The sequence below is a fragment of the Gambusia affinis genome, linkage group LG12, assembly GCF_019740435.1.
Source record: "Gambusia affinis linkage group LG12, SWU_Gaff_1.0, whole genome shotgun sequence".
Taxonomy (NCBI): Eukaryota; Metazoa; Chordata; class Actinopteri; order Cyprinodontiformes; family Poeciliidae; genus Gambusia; species Gambusia affinis.
The window spans coordinates 8,861,048-8,884,211 of NC_057879.1; the positions used below are offsets into that span (position 1 = coordinate 8,861,048).

The 23,164-nt window shown below is 38.1% G+C and overlaps 1 protein-coding gene across 7 annotated transcripts in view; it reads right to left on the reverse strand.

Moving 5' to 3' along the window:
• Window positions 1–23,164, reverse strand: part of astn1 (astrotactin 1) — a 342,774-nt gene that overhangs the window by 166,962 nt on the left and 152,648 nt on the right. For all 7 annotated transcript variants that reach the window (XM_044133570.1, XM_044133572.1, XM_044133571.1 and 4 more), the window contains 3 exons: window positions 22,944–23,110; window positions 18,906–19,100; window positions 4,335–4,462 (listed from right to left, as the gene is read on the reverse strand). In XM_044133570.1, coding sequence (XP_043989505.1) covers window positions 4,335–4,462; window positions 18,906–19,100; window positions 22,944–23,110 — 490 coding nt within the window. The remainder of the gene's footprint in view (window positions 1–4,334; window positions 4,463–18,905; window positions 19,101–22,943; window positions 23,111–23,164) is intronic.

The following is a 23,164-nucleotide window of genomic DNA, read 5'->3' on the forward strand; positions in this document are numbered from 1 at the left end:
TGTAGAACTGTTTTCTCCAAGTCTGGCTCCTGTTTGGACCAACTGTTAAAAATAGTTTTTTTTAAAAAACAAAATTTTTTCATAGTACACAAGAAAAGACTTCAGAAAATTTAAATCTACTGGGAAGAAAACAAAATCCCTGCATTGCACAACTGTTTGGGGAATAAATAACATGAGACTAAAAGAACACATACTAAAATATTTGACATCTTAAAAGAAACAAGTTAAAAGGATCCCATTCTTTTACCACACTGAAATTTATGGACCGGGGAATCCTGCTAGAATGGCAAAACAACAAGAAAACATGAAGACTTGTGAAAACAGCTGCATAAAACTTTGATTTGAAACACCTAAATGTTTATGGCAGTCATTTCTCTAAAAGTATCAGTCTTGTTCTACGTCTAAAAGTGAAATGGATTGGTTGCAGCGAGAGACGACAGTTTTACCTTTAGTCTTCCTTTTCTGAATCTTCTCACACTAGGCTTTTAAAACAGTCAATCAGAGGCAGAGATCGGCTCAAGATGTCAATAATGAACGTGTCATTATAAGGGCTACCAGGAAGGGATGTCAACAGATTAAGCCTCCCCTTTGCTTCCCTTTTAATCTCCACCCATGGATTCCTTTGTCAGGACTCTGTTCTGTTTTTTTTTTTGTTTTTTTTCCTGAAAGCTCACTCAAAAATCTTCCCACAGATTCTCCTTCAGGTTTTTGTCCTTTTCAAACCGTCTTTCAAACAATAAAACTTTAATTTTAACTTTAGTTTTTCTCTTAACTTTTCAGTGTGTTATCTCTCCTCTGGTCAGTTATCTCTCAAGCTTCATCTTTGGGGAAATCTGCGCCGCTGTGCTGGGATCACCTGTTTTCCAATTAAATCAAGATGTATTTGCCTTTCAAAAGACTCTCTTTTCTTAGTCTCCCTCCCATTGGAATAATTGACGGAGGTCTCTGGCCTTGTGATGAACGACTTCCAAGTGGAGAGATGAAAAGAAAGATGAATGATTTCACCCCTGTGTGGACTGGAGTGGGGAGGAACAAGGAGTGCTGACATTGTGACAAATACTCTGACCAAAGCAACAAAACCTGGATGAATCAGCAAGGGACAGAGAGGTGGCATGTGCTCATCGGGGCTCAACAGACGCTCATCCTGCCGGCACCACCTCTGCGCGTCTGTATACACCACAGACAATTACCTGAGCCGTGCAATTAACTTCAGACTTGGTGATAATGCTGATGGCTTGCCAGGAGAGGAGTGGTGGTGGAAGGAAGCCAGCCGGATGGGACTGGAGAGGATCGTGTCGGCCGCTTGTGTTTGTGCACGCTGTGGATATGGGAAGGCCAAGAGAACAGGTGCGGTAAAGTGAGAAGATGCCCCAGGTGACTTCATGTGGACGGTGCCACCACTTTCCCAGCCAAGATTGTGAAGATGAAATAAGTTTTTACACTGCTGCTTGCACAGTTTACCGTCAATGAGCTGGGAGATAGCAAGTATTTTAAAGAAAGAATTCAATGAGCTTATGAAGGGCCATCTGTTTCCAAAGACCAGTAGGTAAGTAGGGCGTAGAACTTTATATGCATCGTACGTCCCTTAAGGGTACGATAAGACTGATGGGCAGTAGCACTAACTCAATTATAAGCATGTGTTGCCAACACAAAACAAAGAAAAGCTAAGGTTATTGTGTGGCATTCTGGCTTTTTGTATTGTGTTGATTCACAACTTTGTTCTTTTGCAGTTTTGCTCTTTTCCACCCAACTTTTTCCAGGAACAGAATAGTCCTCCCTACCATCAAACATTTTGTTCTTTTCAGGTTTAGAGGGAAGTTGCTTCAATACAACAAAATCTTTAAGGAATGGCTTTTTTCAACCATTTTACGCTTGGTTTAGATTAAAATTGCGCTCGATAAATAAAATACAAAGGTTAAATGAGACCATAGTATGGGTGGATGTGGTGGTGTGGCCAAAATCAGTTTTATGCTTGGTTCAGTTGTTTTGTCTTTTCATTTTCCTTTTTTTATGCTTAGTTTTAATGAAAAAATAAGGTCAAAGGCAAAACGTTATGGTTCTAGATTCTTCTAAAGAGATGCAAGAGAAAGTGGCAACTGCTGCCTTGTCAGGCTGTTTGTAGTACGAGGTCAGACTGCACTGCCTCTAGCCTACCTGTTCCTTTGACACACTGGTCAGTTATTTGTTGCTGACTAAGGCAATGTAAAATTTAAATTCAGCTAAAGCTTGTAAGTAATTGTGAAACCAGGCTTAACCAGTTTCAAGAAGTGAAAACCTCATCTGTGTTCATAATAAATCATCTTTCTTTTTGTTAAATTTTCCTCTAGACCAATACAGTACACCAATGCCACACCAATGAAAGTTGTTTTAGATGCTGAAACAAAGCTGGATTAATGATTTGATTACATTCTCAGTGTCTCACCATTTTCTATGGAGGCCTGTTAAGGAGCCATTTATTTGATTCAAGCTCACTGAGCCAGGGAACCATCTAAAACGTGCAGGACACATGCTCTTCAGGGCTGGATTTGGACAGCTCTGCACTATAGTTTCCACATACTCACAAGAGTCAAACTGAAAGGCTGTTGTCGCGCAACGTTTAGATGCATCTTGGCTTCAACATGCCTGAATCACATAATGAAATCATTGGCAGCATTCTGTAGAACCGGGATGCAAGCTGTGGAGGTAATTTAGCCATTTTATTCAGGAGTGTTGGACCATGGACACGTCTAAAAGTTGCAGGACATCGGCGCCTCAAAGACTGGAGTTTGACACCCCTGCTGTAACATCAGTAATCTGTTTTCTTCTACCATAATTTAATAGAAGATAAAAAAAAACCCACTGTGACCCAAAAGTATGCTGCTTGCTACTGTGCTGCACTGCTGGATGGGCTGGAAATATATCTCAATTCATGATATTACTTTTGAGTGAGGCCCACGGCTGTTACATCCAAAGCCCAGAAAAGAGTCACTAGAGGAGAAGTGCTGCTGTGCTGGGTTCTGTTCTGGACTGTGTGCACTTCACACCCAGGGGCGATGGATGGATAAAAAGGTTTGAACTGAGCAGGCAGAGCTAGGGACCGAGTGCGGAAGATGAGGGAAATGAGGGCTCAGGGGTATGACAAAGGCAGATCCATTTAGATTCGGCGGCTTTAATATCCTCAAATTTGTCCAAGAAAAGCAGTCTGAGCCGACGCTGTCCCGCCTTATTTGACTGTCCATCACAGTTCAGACAGTCTCGAATGATGTGGCTTTAAATTGCTACTCTGACAAGACTTGCATCTCTGCTGTTATTTGAAAACAAATTGTACTCTGGACTCAATGATTTCTAAACTGAGCCACTTTACAGCCACTTAATCGGGCGTAGAAAGCAAATCTAGCAGCCTGTCCGAATAAAGCACTCCTACGAAAAATGCTGAATCACTTTCATTAAGTTTAAGTCTCCTGGTGAATGAAGACAAGATTATTGTAAATGTATGGAGTCCTGCAGAATACACTCCCTTTATTTATGAGATTTCCTCTTTAAAGACTTGATTTGCTCTGTAACTGAAATGTCGCAGGAAAAACAAATTAAAACAATATATTGTTCAAGCTAAATTCTAAATTTTAGAAATCTAATCATTCATTCAAAAGTTCTTTTTTTTCCATTTTAAATTTAGTAAAGTTTAATAAAGTTACAACATTACAAAAAAAGGAGACAAAATAATATAGTTCATTCATAAACCAATTCTTTAAAGTGTTCCTCCCCCTTCAAATATTTTTGTATGGCGTTTTGTCATTTTCAGTAGCCGATACTCTTATGGTCACATTTCTCTTGCAACCTGTACAATTTACACTAAACCTGCAATTTTAATAAAAGCACAACAGGAATAAACGTACCCAACTGTTATTAGCTGCTGAAAATATTATAATAATCCTTAAAAGTCATAAAGTTGGTTTATGTTAAATCAATAAAATGTGTTTTAATTAAAAAGCAGCATAATTTTTATCCTTATTGTGGTTAAAAATGATATAGCTGTTGTAAAGCAAATTGTAAACTTCTGTCTGTGAACCACCTGGACTTACAGAGTTGTGTGGTTGACCTTTGGAAAGTTGTCAGCTTCTTTCATAACTTGCCGTTCAACTCAGTGACCAATCATCGCATTGTAAATGACGGCGTAAATGTCACCATAGTTGCTCAAACACCTTGGGATCTAAAACATCTTGTCACACTGATTATTAAGCTCTCAAATGCAGATTTTTTTTTTTGTGACATATTTGGATTTGGACCAGCCAGTGATAAAACACTGCAGTGCAGGCGTGGGCCAAGAGAGGAAACTATGGAATATGGTTTCATACCCGTCAGGTATTCTGGGTCAGGCACAGGGTCTGACAGCTCCTCGTGGCACTGGACCTCCGTTGGCACAGATGCCACCACCATGCCATCTGGGAGCTGATGCTCAATGCCTCGGGCAAAGTTCTTCTGCCTGGTGAAAAGACAGACAACAGGAGGTTACTTTTTTCTATTTTTTCAGTGAACCAACATGACAGAAGAAAAGAGGGTGCTGGAACAGGAGCATGGTAAGACATTGATATAAGAGTGGTTATGGGATAGATGAGATGGGGGCAGGGAAAGAACATCTATACTATATAAAAACACTTTTGTCGTGTGCATATTAGTAGCACAGAAGGTCAAATACAGTATTTCTGGGGGGAGAAAAATGCTACGTCCTTTTATCTGCTTTATAGGCATTTTGACAAATGATAAACTGTTGACCAAGCTGGCACTGATTAAAAAATATATAATTAGTTATGTCCAAAACATGGAAGTGACTGGTTCTGTCAGTGCAGACGGACAAATGATTTGCATTATGTGAATACATGTGCAAAGATGTGTGAAGCCCAATCTTGCTCCACAGACTGGGTGACAGACTGTATATATTATTTGTTCAGTCAGCTGCCACTGGTGCTGCCTGAGTGTCAATGGTGTTAGACACTTTGAGGCATGTAGAGGATTATACAACCAAAAATGTCAACACTGACAAAAAAATGTGTGAAATATTCATTTGTTTGCTATTAAGGGATGATAAACCTACTGGTGCTCTTTTATTTCCCCTCTATGTTTGAGTTTACTTTTGTTCTCTTTTAAACTTGGAGTACTTTTTAAAACTTACTTTATGTTAATCCCAAATACTTGTTGGTGTTTAAGATCAACTTAAAATAATTTAGAACTCGCCAATGTAACTAAATTCTTATCTTACTTATTTTAAAAGGGTGTTATGAATATTTTATGTTTTTGAAAGAATAACGTTCTATTATAATATAAAGCTCAAAAAAGTTGATTTTACATAATACATCCTGACCACCCCTTTTAACTGACTGAAGCGTTATTTACCAAGATGTTAGGTTTATGCTGTCTCAACTATTGTAAACCATTTTCTTGGGTTAGTGGAGAGACTAGAGTCGTGTGTCCAGCTTAGCAACACAGCTGCTTCATGTAATGAGTATTCACAGCCCTCCAGTGACCCACTTTCAGAGGCAACTTTCTCCACTGACTTTTCATATTTAATTTTCATTCAATAGAGCACATTTGAAAAAAAAAAAAAAACAACCTAGTTGGCATCAAAGTGATATACATGCACAATAATAATAATAATAATAATAATAATAATAATAATAATAATAATAATAATAATAATAATAATAATAATAATAAAAATACAACAAAATAGGAGAGGTTAGACAACGTATAAAAGCAGTGAATAAAACCCCAACCAATAACCAAGTAAACACTGTATGCAAGTGGTTAAACCAAATAAAACACAGCTCCAGTATCATCTTTAACCTCTGTAGCGTTTGGAGGCAGCAACTGAAAAGGACTTCAATGTAAGATTAATCTGCAAGATACTGAAGAACAATTTCATGAAGACAACATGAATAGAGCTAAATGCAAAGCGTCATTTAGCTCTAATAGGAAGATGAATTTTGAAGGCAATAAAGTTAACACAGATCAAACCCAATTGACAAAGACTTGCAATAATCTAAGCATTAAAAGATAAATATGTGGGCATAACACTTGAGACCTTTAAAAAAAAGCCCATATCATCCATACATGTCTGACGGAGATGCTGGTGCTGCTGTCAGCCCCTCCCATGTTCATAGATCTAACATACCACTACTAGTGACAGATGCAAGTGTAGCATTTTTTTTTTGTTTTTTTTTTTTGTCTAAGGTAACTGACATGCAAGCTCCTAAATGGATTAAAATTCAAAAAGACTTTAACTAGACAGCAGAAAACAAACAAAAAAACAAAATTTACAACAGCAACATCAGTGTCATATTTTAGTTACTTTTACTGGCTCCATGCCTGGATGTAGGAATAGGGTTGGAATAACGAAAAACAAAAAATCCACATAGGAAAGTTTATTTGTACTGCTACAGTAAAAAGTATTAAGAGTGTCTTCACTCACTATGTCTATTTTCTTTTGCAGCGAATGACTCCTGCTTGAACTCCCTAACCGGGCCCATTTCATCACCCCCACTTACAGTGCCGCTTAGGGTCACAACAAGGTTTCAAAACATAACAACTTCAATAAATCAGTGGCTTAAGTCCTTCAGCCGTCTCAAGACCACAGCTAATGAGGAAATATCTTCTTTTCTCCTCCAGGAAACTGCAGTCATTATCTTCACTCCAGGCTCACAACTTACAAACACCCTTTGCAACCTTGTACTGTACATTTTTCACAAGTAATGTTTTATTGAATATTTCAGTTCAATGCTGCATCAATAAGCATGTTCTTCTATTCACTATGGGGCGAGGGAGGCTAAGACTGTATAAAATACAATACATCTTCAGAAAGAAGATGTGCCATGCGTGCTGTATAACATGACTTTCATGATCACAGTTAAGTTTGTACATAATAATTTGTAGCCGATGAATTCGCCTCAAAGTTGACCAGAGAGTGAATAACTTTATCCGACTCCTTTTTGATGTAGGAGAAGTTCATCAGAGGTTTTTCTTTAGTGGAAGATATAGTGACTGTTGCCATTGGAAACCAGTTTAATGAGTGTAGCGAGACCAAATACAGACCATTACAACCATAAACCTGAACCCATCGCTTATAAGACATTAAACTGCCTTGTAAAGCTAAAGGGCAAGAGCGGTATAATAACTTTTTGCTGATTTGTAATTGGAGGTAATCAGTCTTGCATATTTATTTGACCCAAGCTGCTTATAAAAGTACAGCCTTAAGATTGTGTGCCTCTCCTTAATTGTACATTTTGTAAGCAACCTGTAAACAGTTTACCATACCAACTTTATTTAAGCGATGTTTCCCTAACAAAACAGCGAGTGAAGAGTCTTTTGCCCAAAGGAAGATCATTCCACAGCTTGGGAGCTGCCACAGAAAAAGCACGGTCCCTTCTGAGCTTTAAGCCAATTTTCAAGTCGCTACCACAACCAAATACAGATGTGCACGCGGTTTTTCCATTTTGAAATGAAATCATTGACATCTATCAGTCTGGAACCATTTACAAAGCCATGTGAAACCCGTTCTGCACAAATGCAGAAAACATGGAAAAGTTGTGAACCTTCCCATCACTGGTTGACCAACCAAAATTACCCAAAGAGTACAGGGAGTACTGGAGATTTCTCTTGCCTCATTTAAGGTTGGTGTTCATGATTTATGTACATAATATTCCGAGACAAAATTTCAGAGAAATAGTTTCCTCTGCTGTAAACATTTTATACTAAGTGTATGTTAATTGTAGGTACTCCAAGTGATGATAGTATTATGTCTTTGAACATACATGAGTGGGCAATTCAAATGCGTGGAAGATTTTTTAGCGTCACACTCCACCTACTTCTGTTGTTAACATATACTCCATATAATGCTTCGTCTGAAACATACAGTGTTTGACGGGGGCTGAGCTGTAAAAACAGCACACACAAATATTTACAAAGCACAAAGTGATGCCTTTGGGAAAGTCACAGCTTTGGAACAACAGAACCCACAGGCTGAAGCGAAACGCTGGTAAAATGGCCGTGTGCAATGTAACATTAAAATGCCTTTGAGATTTTATAGACACGGTGTGGCTGAGGGAGAAATGGTAATTAGAGAAACAAAGCTGTGTTTTGATCAGCCAGACTCCTTTTCATGCAGCCCGAACATCTTGACTGAACTAAATGTAAAATTACAGAGAAACGGGGAAGTGGCATATCCAGAAACAGACGCAGTAAACTATTGTAAGCTTTATTTTTCAGCTCAGCGTTACAGATGACTGCTGGTGTGCTCGATTCCATAAACGTCTACTGAAGCCCCAGTGTTTGCCTGAGATTCTTCACTTTAGACTGTAGCTAGTGGAGACCGGCTATCGCCCAAATGAGGTGGGTTTAGTAGTTAATAAACAACTCCATGTCTTTGATATCTCACATTTTAAGTTAGTTTAAGGAAATCTTTTGCTTAAGCCAGAAGCCAGATTTGATCAAATCATTACGTAAAAATTCATCAGTATTGGAGCAAAACAAAAGGGAAGAATTTCTCATTATGTAGTGAGATATGCCTATTTGGGAAAAGATTACCAAATGAACGCTGGTCATGTTGTCCCTTTGCTGAAACCTTCTTATCCAGTTGTCGTGTTGTGTGTAACTTTAAGGATGCAAGTAGGATCTATCAAATCATGCTACCTTGAGGCATTTAAAATCCATTTAGAACAGATGATTTAAGTCATTTTAATAATCTACTGATTATTCCTAATGTGTTGCATGGAAATGTGGTTATCTGACTCCAATAAATAACATCTGGTAGCAAAGGTCTCACATAGTTATTTTGGTTTTTGTCATCAGTCATGGCCTCTCATATTTTATGCAGTTGACTCTTCCAAATGAATTTTTGAACCACATTCAATCATAAAATTTTGTTCAAATACATGAGTGTAATTTTATGACATAATATCTCAGTGTTGCGTTAAAAAGACCTTGCCTATTACACTCTTTTATTTAGCTTATTGGCACTTAGTAGAAGTAGGCTAGAATGAATGGCAATTAAATCAAGAGAAACTATTTAGTATTTAATCAATGTATACTTGTGAAAAATTATGGGTAATTTTAGCCATTTAGCATTAGTAAAATGTAGGGCAATTCGTATACTTTGATCCAATTTATAGCATTATCTTTTTGACAGGCTGTGAATCCCTATCAATCAGTGAATCTGTATTATTTTAGTGGTTCAGTGAAGAAAACAAACACTTCCTAGTTGCCGCTGTTAATGTAAATTGTGCCGTTTGACCCCAAAAGCACGATTTGACTAGTTCCTCCCGAGTCTGCTCTTTGCTCATGAATGTGGCAGAGAGGCTAAGAGAAGAAAAGGGAAAAAAGAAAAATGCATCCCTGACAAAAATATAAAAGAAATTTGAACAATAACAGTACTACACCTGATGCTTTTACAGTGGCTCTAAAACTCTGCTCAAAAGGTGAAACTGTAAATGTTCAAATGGTCTTCACAGATACTGACTTACAAAATATTCACAGCACTCCACCTTTACCTCGGCACACTAAGTGGAAACACCGAGGTGTAAAGATGAGGCACTGAAATCAACCACGACTCCAAGAAAATCTTGAGTATACCTTAGAAAACTGTGCCCACGTGTGACCAGGAAAGGTGGAAGATGAGGCTAGTTAGTTTAGATGTCAAAACTTATGCTTTTTCTTGGTCTATGTTGTATGACTCATCAGCTTGCACTGAAATATAAGTTATGTGTTGCTAAATTTGCAGCCCAAAGCAATCACAAACAAGGCTGGCTGGGATTTGATCACGCTCGAGTCAAACATCTGTCACTTCCTGCTGAAAGTATTTCTGCATGATTTCAGCTGTCATTTTAACAAAGCACATAAATAGGGACTGTAATGACTGGATCTCGGTTGTTTTGCTGAAGATGGTGATTTTTTTTTTTCCTCTTAGTAGCATGCTAAGTGGGACGCGAGCTTGGTTCCATTCAGTGCATTCACGTCTGACAATCTTCACTGTTAATTTTGTTAGAGGATGGCATGTAACATTTAACAACCATCTGGCACTGTGAAGATGTCATCATTCATTTCTCTTTTGGATGTTCACAGAACTTTTTCCTTTTTTCTTTTTTTTTTTTTTTACAAAACTGCCAGAAGGAAGTGAAGCCTTTTCTTTTTCTTTCTAAACAGGACCGGCAGAAAAGCGGGCACCTGTTTGAAAAATTATTTGAATGTAAAACGTGACAAAGCACTTGGATGGTTTAGATTCATATCAGCCGTCCTGTCGCTATTGTGTGCTTTCCTTACGGTGATTCCCTCGACGACGAAGCTCAATAAGAGACAATTACAGCTACTAGCTAACCCCCCTCCACCTCTATTAGTCTACGGCAAACACATTTTGTGTTTTGATTAAGTGAGAGTAAATGAAGGAATTCCTCGAGGGTGATATGCAGGGTGTGGTATGGTAAAAAAAAAAAAAAAAGGTTTTGGAGTAATAAAAAGAATGCTCTTGCAAAATAGTTTGGGGGTTGGAGAGCTGTGTCAGGTAGGAGCATTGACTTAATCATTGATCCCAAGCAGCAAGCAGAATGAGAACAAGAGGCACTAAAATATTCATTAAAACCTGCTCTGAGCTTGTCGAGAGAGAGAGGAATAGAGAGGAGAGGAAGGGGAGGACAGTTAGGAGTAATGAGAGGAGGTTAGCTTTTTAACATCTCATTACGGGGAGTCCACCGGCTCCCACTGAGACAGGAAGACAGAAACCCTGTCAAAGCGTTCTGTAATTTGAAGCCGGAATCACATCGAGCCCGCCGCTCCCGAGATGTCACCCTAGTAGGACCTTCTTTCAGGGGGAACGGCTGAGTTGCCTCTCAGGTTGCTTTGTAACCAAAGTCATCCTGTGCCCCCCCACACCATTCTGCTCGCCAATGTCAGAAAATCAAATAAATAAACCTTTTTTTTTTTATGAAAACAACAACCTTTCTGCAAAGGGAGGTTGGGATATATTTCCCTTAGCAAAGACAGAACAAACATGAGAAGCGTTTCCAAAGCTGGTGCGCTTCAAAGATGGACCATAAGGCATTCTTCCTGGGGAGGGAGAATCAAACCAGCTCTGTGTGCGCGAGTGCCAATGCTCTGGAGGGATGGTGCTGAAAGAACTGTGACGGCGTGTGTGTGTGTGGGTGTGTGTGTGACTATGCATTTATGTGCATAGTTCAACATTCTGGCTATTTTGTCTTTGTTGGTGTCATGTCAACGGCCACCTGCTCACACCACTTGCTGCTTCTCCGTCAATCCCCCACCCGTCTCACATTTGATGGTCCGGGCAGTCAAAGAGAAAAGCACACTAGGGGCACAGAGCTGATCCACTACTACACACACATATCCTAGTACTTCCATCCACACACACGCACAGACAAAGAGAGAGGGCTATGTCCCAAATAAATAAAACATTACAAGCAAAGACACTGACTTTGACTGTTTACATTTTATTGCAGCTTTCTGCAGATGGAAATGGGATTTTGTTTGAAAAGGAGTTGGGGTGAATAAAAGAAAAGGTAGGAGAGCGTACAGAACCAAAACAGAAAAGGAGCACAAACAACAACAACAACAACAACAAAAAAGGAATCGAGACTATGGAACAAACCCAGAAAAGTAAACATTGTGATATTTTAGAAAACCATAAGAGATGGGAAACCTCCATCCAGTGTTTAACAGTATAAAACGTTGACTTCTTTTGTGAATGATGGGAGGCAGATGCTTTGTGCCACTCTTGCTCAGTGGGGCAGAGGCTTTTGAAGAGATGCCAGTGAAGATCACATAAAGACTTTCTTTCTCTCCTTCCGTTTCTGCTTCCAGTTCTCAAGGACAAACAGGGTTTCTAATCAGAATGTGTGTGAATGCTGTTTCACTTGCTTTTTTGTAACTAATAAAAAGTTAATACCTGTCTGCAACCTTGCATTTTTATTACATATAGTGGCTGCAAAAAAGAAAAATCAACTTTTCAATAAGCTTCTCTTAAAAGCCATTTTTATTTGACATATATTATAGGCAAATATTGTACAATCTAGATGGCATATTTTTTAATGGGCAAATACAGTGAAAACACAGTGAATGTAAAAGTCAATGAAGAATTCACTGAAGCAATGAAATTTATACTCTCAGTGTTGTGGAAATTAGTCCGTCTGTAAGGTTGCATTACTGTAGGTTATAAAATCAAATCCACTGTTATCTTTATACCTATATTTAAACGTTTCAGAAAATATTATTTAACATTTAAAAACTATGAACTGTGGCTTCTTTTAATAAGATGTTATGGGTTATGTGATGGAGACCAGGGGCTCCATCCCTATTAATTGATATTTATTTATAGAATAGATACTTTTGTTTCATTTCTGTATTTCAGTTGTGTGTTGTGTTAATTGGGGTTTACCTTCCAGGTGTGTCTCCTTGGAAGGGTGGAACGTACCATGTAAGCCAAGAAGGATAATGCTCTAAAGTTATATTAAGTTTGATTTAATTTCTTGATTGACTTTAGGATTAGTTGTTTCTAAGTTGCATGCATGTAAATATTTATTTGTACCATTTATTTTGTGTTGAGTTTGTAAATAATTTATTGTTGTTTGTCACCCCTTCACCTGGTGTGAGTGGAAGTGGCCAAAAGCTAAAGCCAGCTGCTGTGCTTTGCAGTAGAGAAATGAGTGTCGGTGTCTTGGTGAACTGCAGCACCAATAAAACTTATTCCACCAAATCTTGTTGCGTTGCCTCACCTCCTTCTAACGCAGTGCCGCCCTCGGAGGGTGACAGGTTAATAAAATGTATTCAACTTTAAAATAATTTCCTGCAGTTCTTTTACAGAGATCGGCTTTGTCATTATTGTAAACCTAAAGCCAACATTGATATTTTGTTAGCCTAATAAGTCAAAGTATCTGGTTGATAAATGAAATGGATTTTGTTCTCGGTACAGAATGACATAAGGACTGTTCATGAAACTCAAGTTGGATAATTTGATGACAAGTTTGAGTTTTTAAACCATGTAAGGTACAAACTTTATTGCCTTGGATCCAAACTCCACCGGCCAATTTTGTGAGATTGTCATATGATTTTCAAAAAGCACAACAGATTTCTACAAGATTTCCCGTTTCACAGAATAATAAAAATGTGGTTATTTTCCATCTTTCTGCTGTTTTCAAAGCATACAAGTAATTTTAAAAAGATGTTTCTTACATAAAAGTTAATATGTCAGCATGTGCAGTAAGTATATGCTGACGTTCGACTGATCCATCAGTGTGCAACTGAATATTGTTTTGTAGATTTAAGAAAGAAAACTTTTTAAAGCAAACATATTTAGCTGATGTCTGGTCACCAAATGCCAAGACAGAAAACAGATGGAGTGTTTTAGCTACAAAAATCCGACATGCAGGAAACATGCATAGTGTGTTAAAGCTTCAAGCTACTGCTTCCAGACAACATTATTCCTCACATTTGCCACTGATTTCAATAAAATCTTCAAAATAAAAATTAAAATGCAAGCTGTAGACTTCTTCTCAAATTTGACATTTCAAACTTCTTTACAACTTTGGCTCTATTCTCGACTGGATTTTTTTTTTTCTTCTTTCTTTTATTTTTGTGTTGCATGTTTTTATATTATCATTTTGGTAAATAAATATAACTATGATCAATAACTTACAAAGAAAACTTCCTAAAAGTATGATGTATGCCCTTCTAAGATGCAAAAATAGATATTTAATATAGTAACTTAGTCTTTTCATAAGAGCATAAAGAGAATGTGAAGTTTTTATTTTTTGTAGCTCATCCAAATGAAATGTGAACACATCAAAAACACGGTGTGCTGGTTTTCAAGTGACATATTTGAGGAGAGCACTGCTATTAGGGTTAATTGACATAAGCAACACTTCAGTCTTCTCAGCAGGAACCACATTGTCCAGCTCTTTTGTCTAATGGCGGGATCATGCCTCTAACCTCAGCAGGAAGCAGCAAGGTGGTGGGATTCTAATTTGATTCTTTTTCCCCCCGCCCCTTTTTCAAGAAATGTTGCAGCCTCAATAACTCCTAATAAGAAACTAATTCCATTTCCTGCAAACAAGTTACTGTTGATGAATTTTTAAATACACATTCTGGTTTCAAAAGCTCTACAAATTAAAGCTTTCTTCTTTTTTTTTTTTTCCAGCAAAAATATTTAGTGAGGTTTTCTAAAAAATAAAAAAAAATACCTGCATTTATTTCTTCCTTTAAAGTACCTTGTATTTCCAAAGTAAGAAATGATATGTAAAGCAATTAACTTTGGTGATCTGTAAAACATGTAATGTACATTGATACCCTGAAATATATTTAATAGCCACGGATTCAATTCTGTTTGAAAGCAAAATTAACATCCATCCATCCATCATCAACGCTGGCCGCCGAGGCATGCTTGTGCCTTTTTCCAGTCATCATTGTACGAGAGGCTGGGGGACAGCCTGGACAGTTCACCAATCCACTCTGGGCCAAATTAATAAATCACTTTGTTTCTAGCAGAAAATGTTAAAAATCTAGACTATCTAGTTATAAATCTGGGTTAAGATGTGACCAAACGCATCTTATTGCTAAAACAATTCAGGTCATACATCTACCTTGCTTGTCAAACCAAGCGACACAGCTGCTTAACGCTATCAACCTCAATTTACGAGCACGTGTGAGGTTACTCTTTTATGATTTCTATATGCTGGAAAAATCTCTGGAGGCGACGAACACGTCTACAATTTGAACCGACATACTTTCCTTCAGCCATCTACAACACTTTCTTTTATTACTGACTCCATGTTCCATTCACTATTTAATGTTTACTACAATTTATTCAGGCATCTGATTCAATAAGTGAGAGCAACTGTGCATATATTTATAATAGATGCTTCAGTTCAAAATGGCTTAAATTATATATTAGTAATGTCACATTTTTAATCCAGTTTTATGAGAAACTCGTTCTCCCAGGTTACCTTTAATAATAATAATATTTAACTTCTTTAAAGGGAAATTGACTTTTTTTTTGTGATAATGTAATGTACAGGGTTTGATTTCAAAATGTAAACTGAAGTTTTGACAAACGTCAAACCTCAAATGGATCTCTGGTGTGCAGCTGCAATGCTTAGGTTACTTAACTGTTGTCCATTTTACACTCAAGTGTATATCTAGCTCAGTGAAATTTAATTTCAGCACACTGGCTCCTGGTCAGCCTTAATTCGTTTGCTGCAATCTCTTATAATTAGGTCTTCCATTAACCGTCCCTCCAGATAGAGTCTCCATTCCTCTTCCAGCACCTCATCCGCACAGGAAGCATTTGGTGTTTGTCGAAGTCTGGCTCAGATCACGCTTTCCATTCAGAAGGCTCTTTCAAATAAGATCAGAGCATTAGAGATTTAGATTATTGATGATATTAACTTCCCTGCCTCACCCAGCCCTCTGTCTCAGAGACTCTGGTGGTGGATCCCTAAGTGGGTGTGTTGCCTCCGGCGGCAAAATCCATGCACAGCCCAAATTAAATTCCTGGGCCACAGATGCCTTTGCTGACCTTCTGGCTTCCTGAGTTCAGTGGAGATGATTACAGCATGCAGACAGAGATAATGAACCACCCTCAAAATACTTTCCACGTCAAATCAAACCCTGTACAAATTAGAAAGGATGCGCAGTTCAACTTGTATAGGTGTTTAACATGAAGCCTCAAGATAAAAAGTGAGGTGATTATTTTTTTCCACTCTTCTCTCACCCGAGTACTTTCCTGAATTTTATGTTGCACAGTTGTAGGACGAGGGGCAAATTCTTATCAGTATTCTCAATTTTTGAAGAAGAGATCAGGGAAAAGCCGTCAAAGAACCTTTGCCCCGACGTGAAACAACTTTTACAGATACCGATTCAATCTGATATGTTTCCACATCCTGTGAAACCATTTTGCTAATGTGCAACCTGAAACGCAGCCCACCCCGAGGGAATCTCAAAGGCTGATCTGCAGCCCTTGGGAAACCAACACCACTGTGGGCGATGTAAAAATCACTCTCCAGCCTGGTTCATATGGTACGTATTGCAAACTCGGGTTAAATGGTGTTGTGCTGGATCTGCTTTATTTCCAAGGTATAAAAAAGTATGGTCTGTTTCCAGAGAAATGTCCAAATGCTTTATTCCTCACAAATTTATTCTAAAAACATGTTTTTAAAACCCTGTGATTTGGAGCTCCTTTCAAACATATCACTATTTCAAAGTTTTCTTCCAGACCAGTTAATAAAACCTTCACAAATAAAAATGGAAAAAAGTGTGGGATGTGTACCTCTTCTCTCAGTGCACACTTTGCAAAAGAATCTTCCTCTACAAATACAACTACGAGTCATTTTCAGTATCAATTTCACAACGTCACACTGAAAATATTTGCTCATCTTTCTTCTTGGGAAATTTTGATCTCAGTAGGAATGTGATTTTACTTTGTAACTCAACTTTGCTGTGAACATTTCCACAACTTTCTCCCAGACCTACCTGCTGTGTGCTTTGGTCTTCCTCACACTGTTCGCTCGCCGATATTCTCAAGCAAGTTTCAGCGGCCCACTCATCACAGCCATGAGTTGAAATTAAACTTAAGTGGACTTTATTTGGTAATAAGATGAGATCTGAAGACCATTTTCACACTTCAGATTTTTCTTTACAAAAAAACAACAACAACAACATTGAGTTATCTACCTTCTACTAAATACTTATTCACTATTTTGTGTTGGCCTAACATATAAAATCCCAATATAAAAACATTGAAGTTCCTCACAGCAACATGACAAAATCTGGAAAAATTGAAGGGCTATGAATACTTTTGAAAGGTGCTGTATTGAAAAGGAGAAATTTTAGGAGTCTGCCACAAAGGCACACTTTTTATTTGATCATTAGTAAAGTTTAAAATCACCATCTCAAAGCTTAGGCGCAATGGGCATCGTAGGTCTCTCTGAACTACTCGGTTTTTATTGGCCGATATTGTCTGCAGACATTACTCTCTGAACGTATTTTACAAAGAGCTTGTACTAAATACCCTACTGAGATCAACATTTTTGGCATGTAGTCCAAAGATGAAACAAATTGCTGTTAAGGGACGTTTCAACTGGCACATTTCAACTTGCTGATAAAGTCGGTGATTTTTATTTTTTGTGATGCTGTGTGTCAGTCCAGTATCTGTCTTGTGTCCAGGGCTCTCCCTCCTGAGGACCCAAACATCAGGATCTACAATCATTGTTTATACATCCCGAGTCTGATGTTACTGACAGAATGAGTCACACCGAGTTCAGCTGCTGTTCAGAATCTTAAAGCAGACCATCAGCACGCTACAACCGTTTCAATTCTAGGTCGCCTTATAGTGAACCACAGACAGGAAGGCATTATGAATCCAGGACAACCACTGGACTGTGGAGTATCAAACATTTCCCTGAGATTTAGGATTTTAAGAGCTGACAAGTTTTTCAGTCACAAACTGGGGTGAGAGATGAAGGCAATCCACTTTAATATCAGCATCAGATCTGTTGTACTGGCAATGAACTGTTAGCTAAGGCCAGAGACTGATCTGTCAGGCTGGCTTTCTGTTCTCCATTGTTTGTTTATACAACCTCATGTTAGATGAAGGATTTAGAAATGACGCCAGTTTGTAGGAAGACTTTGAAGCAAAAGAAACAAATGACAGAGAAGCTGCTTACAGCTAGCAATACTAATCGGTAATGAAAGTTGCTAAAAGCTAATTAAAATTGGTCCTGTGATATCTGCTTGACTGATTAAAGTAGGAAAACACTATTGACTAAACTGCTTTGTGTGACTTTTCACTATTGTTCAGGTTAACACATGATTACAAGCCTGCTCATAAAGAATGACCTTTCATAGGACATAATCTTGTTATGGAAAAACTTTGGTGCTGAAAGTACTGATGTTTAAGACCATTTCCACAACATTTGGACCCCGGTGGCGCAAAAGCTGTTTTTTCAAACTTCTGTAATGTCCTGCAGTCCATTCTGCCCCTCAATCCCACCTTTGTCTCTGAAGTCTGCATATAAATTCAGCAGCTCTGCAAGGTAATGTGAATGAATGCATTAAAGGCTTGTTCTGAGGCGTAGTATTATTTCATAAACAAAAAGACAACTGAAAGTAGGTGCACAACTCCTAGCTGTGCAGCTGGCAGGGTTTGATGTTTTATTTAATTTTAGCTGACAAGAGGAGAAGAACAACACAAAATGTGTTAATAAAAGCATAGCTATCCAGACTAGACCCCAGAAATTTGAGACGGGCTACCAGATTGCGTCTCTTGTTGCAATCTGGTAGCCAATATTACAAATACCTCTGTTAGCTTTCTGCCTGCCATCGCAAAAATAGAGGGAAATGGTAGAGAGGTACAGACACACAGACCTGACAACAAAACAATAATATATTGTCTAAGACTCAATTGAAAATGAAAACCAATCAGCTAGCACAAAAACATCACAAATTGAAATATGCATTATTTTTGTTTTATGTACAGTGACTCGTATGCAACTTTTTAACTGTATGAAGCTCAGCAGTTTCATAATGTGTCTTAGATTTGATGTTTCTTTTCCTTTAATTTGAGAAATGTTGCTATATTTCACTCTGTCTAATTTCCTTAGCTGTTTTCTTATGCAGTGGCACATAGCCCGAAATGACACTCCTTATAGGCCAGCAAAGTTTATTTTATCCTTATTTTATCTTTCATATACAGCTGCCACAGCAACCTATATTGTTCCAGCCACCATAGAGAGTTTGTTATTTAAAAGCAATCCATCAGAAAGATGTCAACACTGTGGGAACCTAAACCCTAACCCTCCCCTACTGTTTCCCTGCTGAGGCACAAATGGCAGGCTGTCTACCACAGACCACATTTCACAAACAGCTTTTGTGTTTACCTGAACGTGGCCTTCAGTATCTGACCAGAGGTGCTTTCCTGGGTGTGGTTGTTGTAACCGTAGAAGAGGTCTCCGAAGACGGTCTGGTTGGCAGGAATGTCTGTCGCTTCGCCGCAGTCCACGCCCTCAGTACAGGATTCAGACAGAGGCAAGCATGACCTCCCATCAGGACCGCGCTTATAGTCCTCGATGCACCTGGAATGATTTCAGGATTGCAGAAAAGGGTTATCTTTTTTTTTTTTTAAAGAGATCATTATTTTTCCTACCAATTTTTATTGTAAAGGATTAAAAATTTATTTAATCTGAACCTCATGTCTTTAAAAATTTCAAGGGATCCTCAAATGATCTACATTTGATATCTAACTGATGTTGTTCCCACATGTCATCGTACAAGACCTGGCACAAAATGAACCACAGAAAGAATAAAGCATCTAAAATTAGGGGAGAGGAACGGGTGAAGAGGGGATAATCATGTTTACTATATGGAAAAAGTTTTCAACATAATATTGAATTTGAAGAAAAAGCTATTCCTACGCACCCACAAGAAGTTGAGTATTACCCTCTATATGAGAACAGACGAGAACCAAACGCTGTTGCAACGAATTAAATGAAACAGCAGTCTGAATCACCCCCTGATGTAACATTAGTGTTAAATACTGTGTCTGCTCTGCAGCATGACATTTAAGTGAGAGATGACAATAGCTTCTGGCTTTCGAATGTTAAAGGGAAGTTAATGAGAAATGCTGGCAGCTTATGTGTGTAGGTATTAAAAAAATGAGCTAAAATAAAATCTGAAACTTGTTTTATTGAGCCTTGCAAAGGTTTTCATACCACATGACATTTTTTAAAATGTTTTTTGTCGTGTTCCAACTCAAAACAACATCGTGTTTTATTGGGATATTATTACATAGAACTGTCATGTTGAGTGCAGGAGTTGGACCAGAGTGCAGACAAGACATAGGAGGTCAACAAAACACCAAAAATAATCAACTTACAAGCAACTCATGAACAAAACCACAGGAGGCTTGCGGATCCACAGAGCATGTAAATAAATTCCAGGAAGTATGACAGAGGAACCAGTGAGAATCAAGTGAGAGAAAAGTGGTTAAATACTGAGAGAGTGAAAGCAGCAACAACAGAAGTGGGCTGATTAGCAAACAGGTTGCAGGTGTGAGGGGAGAGCAACGAGAAAGAAGGAGAAAGAATGACACCAGGGGGCGAGAGAGAGTAAACAAGGGAGCTAGGGAAATGAATGCAACGGTAGACTGAACAGAGAAAAGGCCGATTTAACAAAAGTAAGAAACTAAGGAACACAGAACAACAAATTAACACAACTACAAACCCAACCCCCCCCCAACACAACTGAGGACACTGACAAGACTAGCAGAAGGTGGTGGAAAACTGAGATATTTGTGTTTCTTTTACAAATAAAAATCTAAAAGTTAAATGAATAAATCCATTTGCAAAATTCTTTGCAAAATTGCTTAACCTCTGGCTGATTGGAAACAGCACATCTGTGAGCATCAATTTCAAGTCACTCCACAGATTCTCCTTTGGATCTGAACTTTGGCTGGACAATTCTAAATATGTACAGACATTCTTTAACTATAGCCATTGCATCAATTCTGGTTGTATGTTGCGAACCATTGTCCTGGTATAAAGTAATCCTCCACCATGTCTTTTTGTAGCCTCCAACTGTATAATCCTCCAGCATCACCTACGGCCAGCTTCCATGTTCCTACTCAAAACATTTTTTTCCTAGCTTTAGTGAGAACGTGAGTAGCTTTCCGGATCACTTGTGTTCTGTTGTTTTTACCTGGACATCTTAAGACACTTGCAGTTATCAATTTGACTGAAGATAAACACAAAAGGAACCATTTCCCCACAGCATTATGCCTTCTCCATCGTGGCTGAGAAGGCATGGTGGAGAACACAAAACATCCCCTTGGCTGGAGTGATGTTGTGTGTTCAGGTTGATGTGAAAAGTTCATTCTTGTCTCATGTGACCACATTTTTTTTTTTTTTTACATATTTGAAGTGTCTTCTCCATGGTTTGTGGCACATTTGTGGAAAGCACAACTAGTTGCTCTCTAGATAGATTCTTCCAGAAGAACTGTGGATGTTTGAAGCTCCTCAGAAGTTACCATGGGACTTGTGTCTGCTTCTCTGAATAATGCATGTCTTCCCTGGCCTGCTGGTTTATGTGGGTGGTCCAGTCTTGATTGGTTGTACTAATGTACACAGTGTAGATATCGCTTAACATATGTGACAGGCCACGGGAAAAGTAGAAACAGAAGAGGAAAAAAACTTGCAAAATTGAGAAAATATTGATTTTCTTTTTAGTTTTTTGCAAATTGAAATCCTATTTATTGCAATGTTTTCATTTCTATATCGTCTTCCTTTCTTATATTTATGTGTTTGACCTCACTAAAAAAACTTAGAATTGACACTTTCTGAATTTGTAAATAGCTCACATTTGTTGTCCTGTTGTTGATCAGCTGAAAAGCATCAACCCTCACGGCTCATGACACAACAGTAGACACCGAATACCTAAGCTCAGTTTAATAAAATAGACATCAATATTATCTTATTTCCCCGAAGTTGATATGAGAGAAAAAAGTAAAGCCAGACAGATTTTAGTTTGCTGTCACTACAAGGTGACTGACTCTCTATATCTCAAAATGTCAGGTATAAGGAATTACAGCTTCAGCTTGCCCTTCATAGCCACTCATCTGTTCCAAAAACCTTTCACCAACACATCATGACGAATGATTTTCTTATGCCAACCATACATTTCTTTTAGATGCTGCCTCTCTTTCCTTCCTAACAGTCCGATGTCTGATACTCACGTGGCTGCAGAGGGGAGAAAAGAGCTGCTGTAGCACATCATAAATATATTAGTAATATTTTCCCTCAACTAAATACTATCTTAGATAAGCACAACAAATCTGCATTTTGAAGTGACAACTAATATTGCAAGTTGAGGGAACCTCATTCAGTCTGTGCTGTTCATAATCAATTTCTGAATTATGAACCGTAAGTAAATACAACAGATGGAAGCTACCTAACTGGATTGATGGTGAAAATGGAAGACAAAGCATCTCAGTTTTGTTGCAGCACTCTAGTAAAGGTGACATTTTATCTCAAACACCGTTCAGAAATATATCCCTTCATAAGTGAGAGTTTGATTTGCATCTATATGTATGGAATATATTCAGTTCAGAAATGACAGTAGTACTCACAAGATGTACTATTTTTGTATAAAGTGCCAACTTATCTTCCTCAACCGCACTTAATAACCTTAATTAAACTCTTACTTTTAAATAATCTACATTAAATGTTTATTGCAAGAATATCCAGTGCTAGGTTTAATGGTTGTTGTAAATTGTATTTTTCTGAAATAATTTCTGTCAGTGAAGGAATCCAAAAAAATAAAAAAGACCTCCAATTGAAAAAGAACAAAAGACATTGTATGGAAAATGTAAGAAAAAAAAAGATAACAGAACATCAGAGCACTAAAACAACCTTACTGAAGGATCACATATATCCTCATAGTTTCTTATATCTCAGTATTTACTGAGAGTTAAACATGTAATGATAACAAAAGGCACAGTCTGAACTTGGTTCATCAAGTGTCTTTATGAACACTTCTACTTCATGTAATAATAAATCTGCACATTTATTAAAATAAAGTGTTTTTAGAGCATTTCAAACTATATTTAAGTAGTTTTTTTGAAGGTAGAGTTTGTTTTAACATTCAAACCCCAAAGGTCCAACCAAGAACTGGGTCTACAAATAAGCCCATGGCTAGAAAACCATTTCAATTTGCAACACTGTTACATATTGACAATGTTACAATATGTAACACTTGAACTGAATTGAATTGAAATGTTTTCCCTGAATTTATGAAAGGATGGATAAAGGTTTGTATGGCACCCTGTCTCATTAGTGATGACAGGACTTAAGATGACAGGTTTATGAAACAAGCTAATTAAGAGTAATTACATATATAAACCGCTGACTTGTGTTGTTGCTTACCCACAGAACATCTGGATGTTGTAGAGGGTTGGGTCATCCTCTAGAGGGGCCAGCTGTTGGAGGCACAGCTGCTCACATCCACCGTTGAAGCCGTCAGAGCAGTCGATGCCAATATGGTGGTCATAGCACCCGGTCCCATCTTTCATCGGACTAAGCCCGGGGGGGCACTGTAAAAAGAAATAAGAGTTAGGAAATGGCTCAGGTTGATATGTTTAAATCCC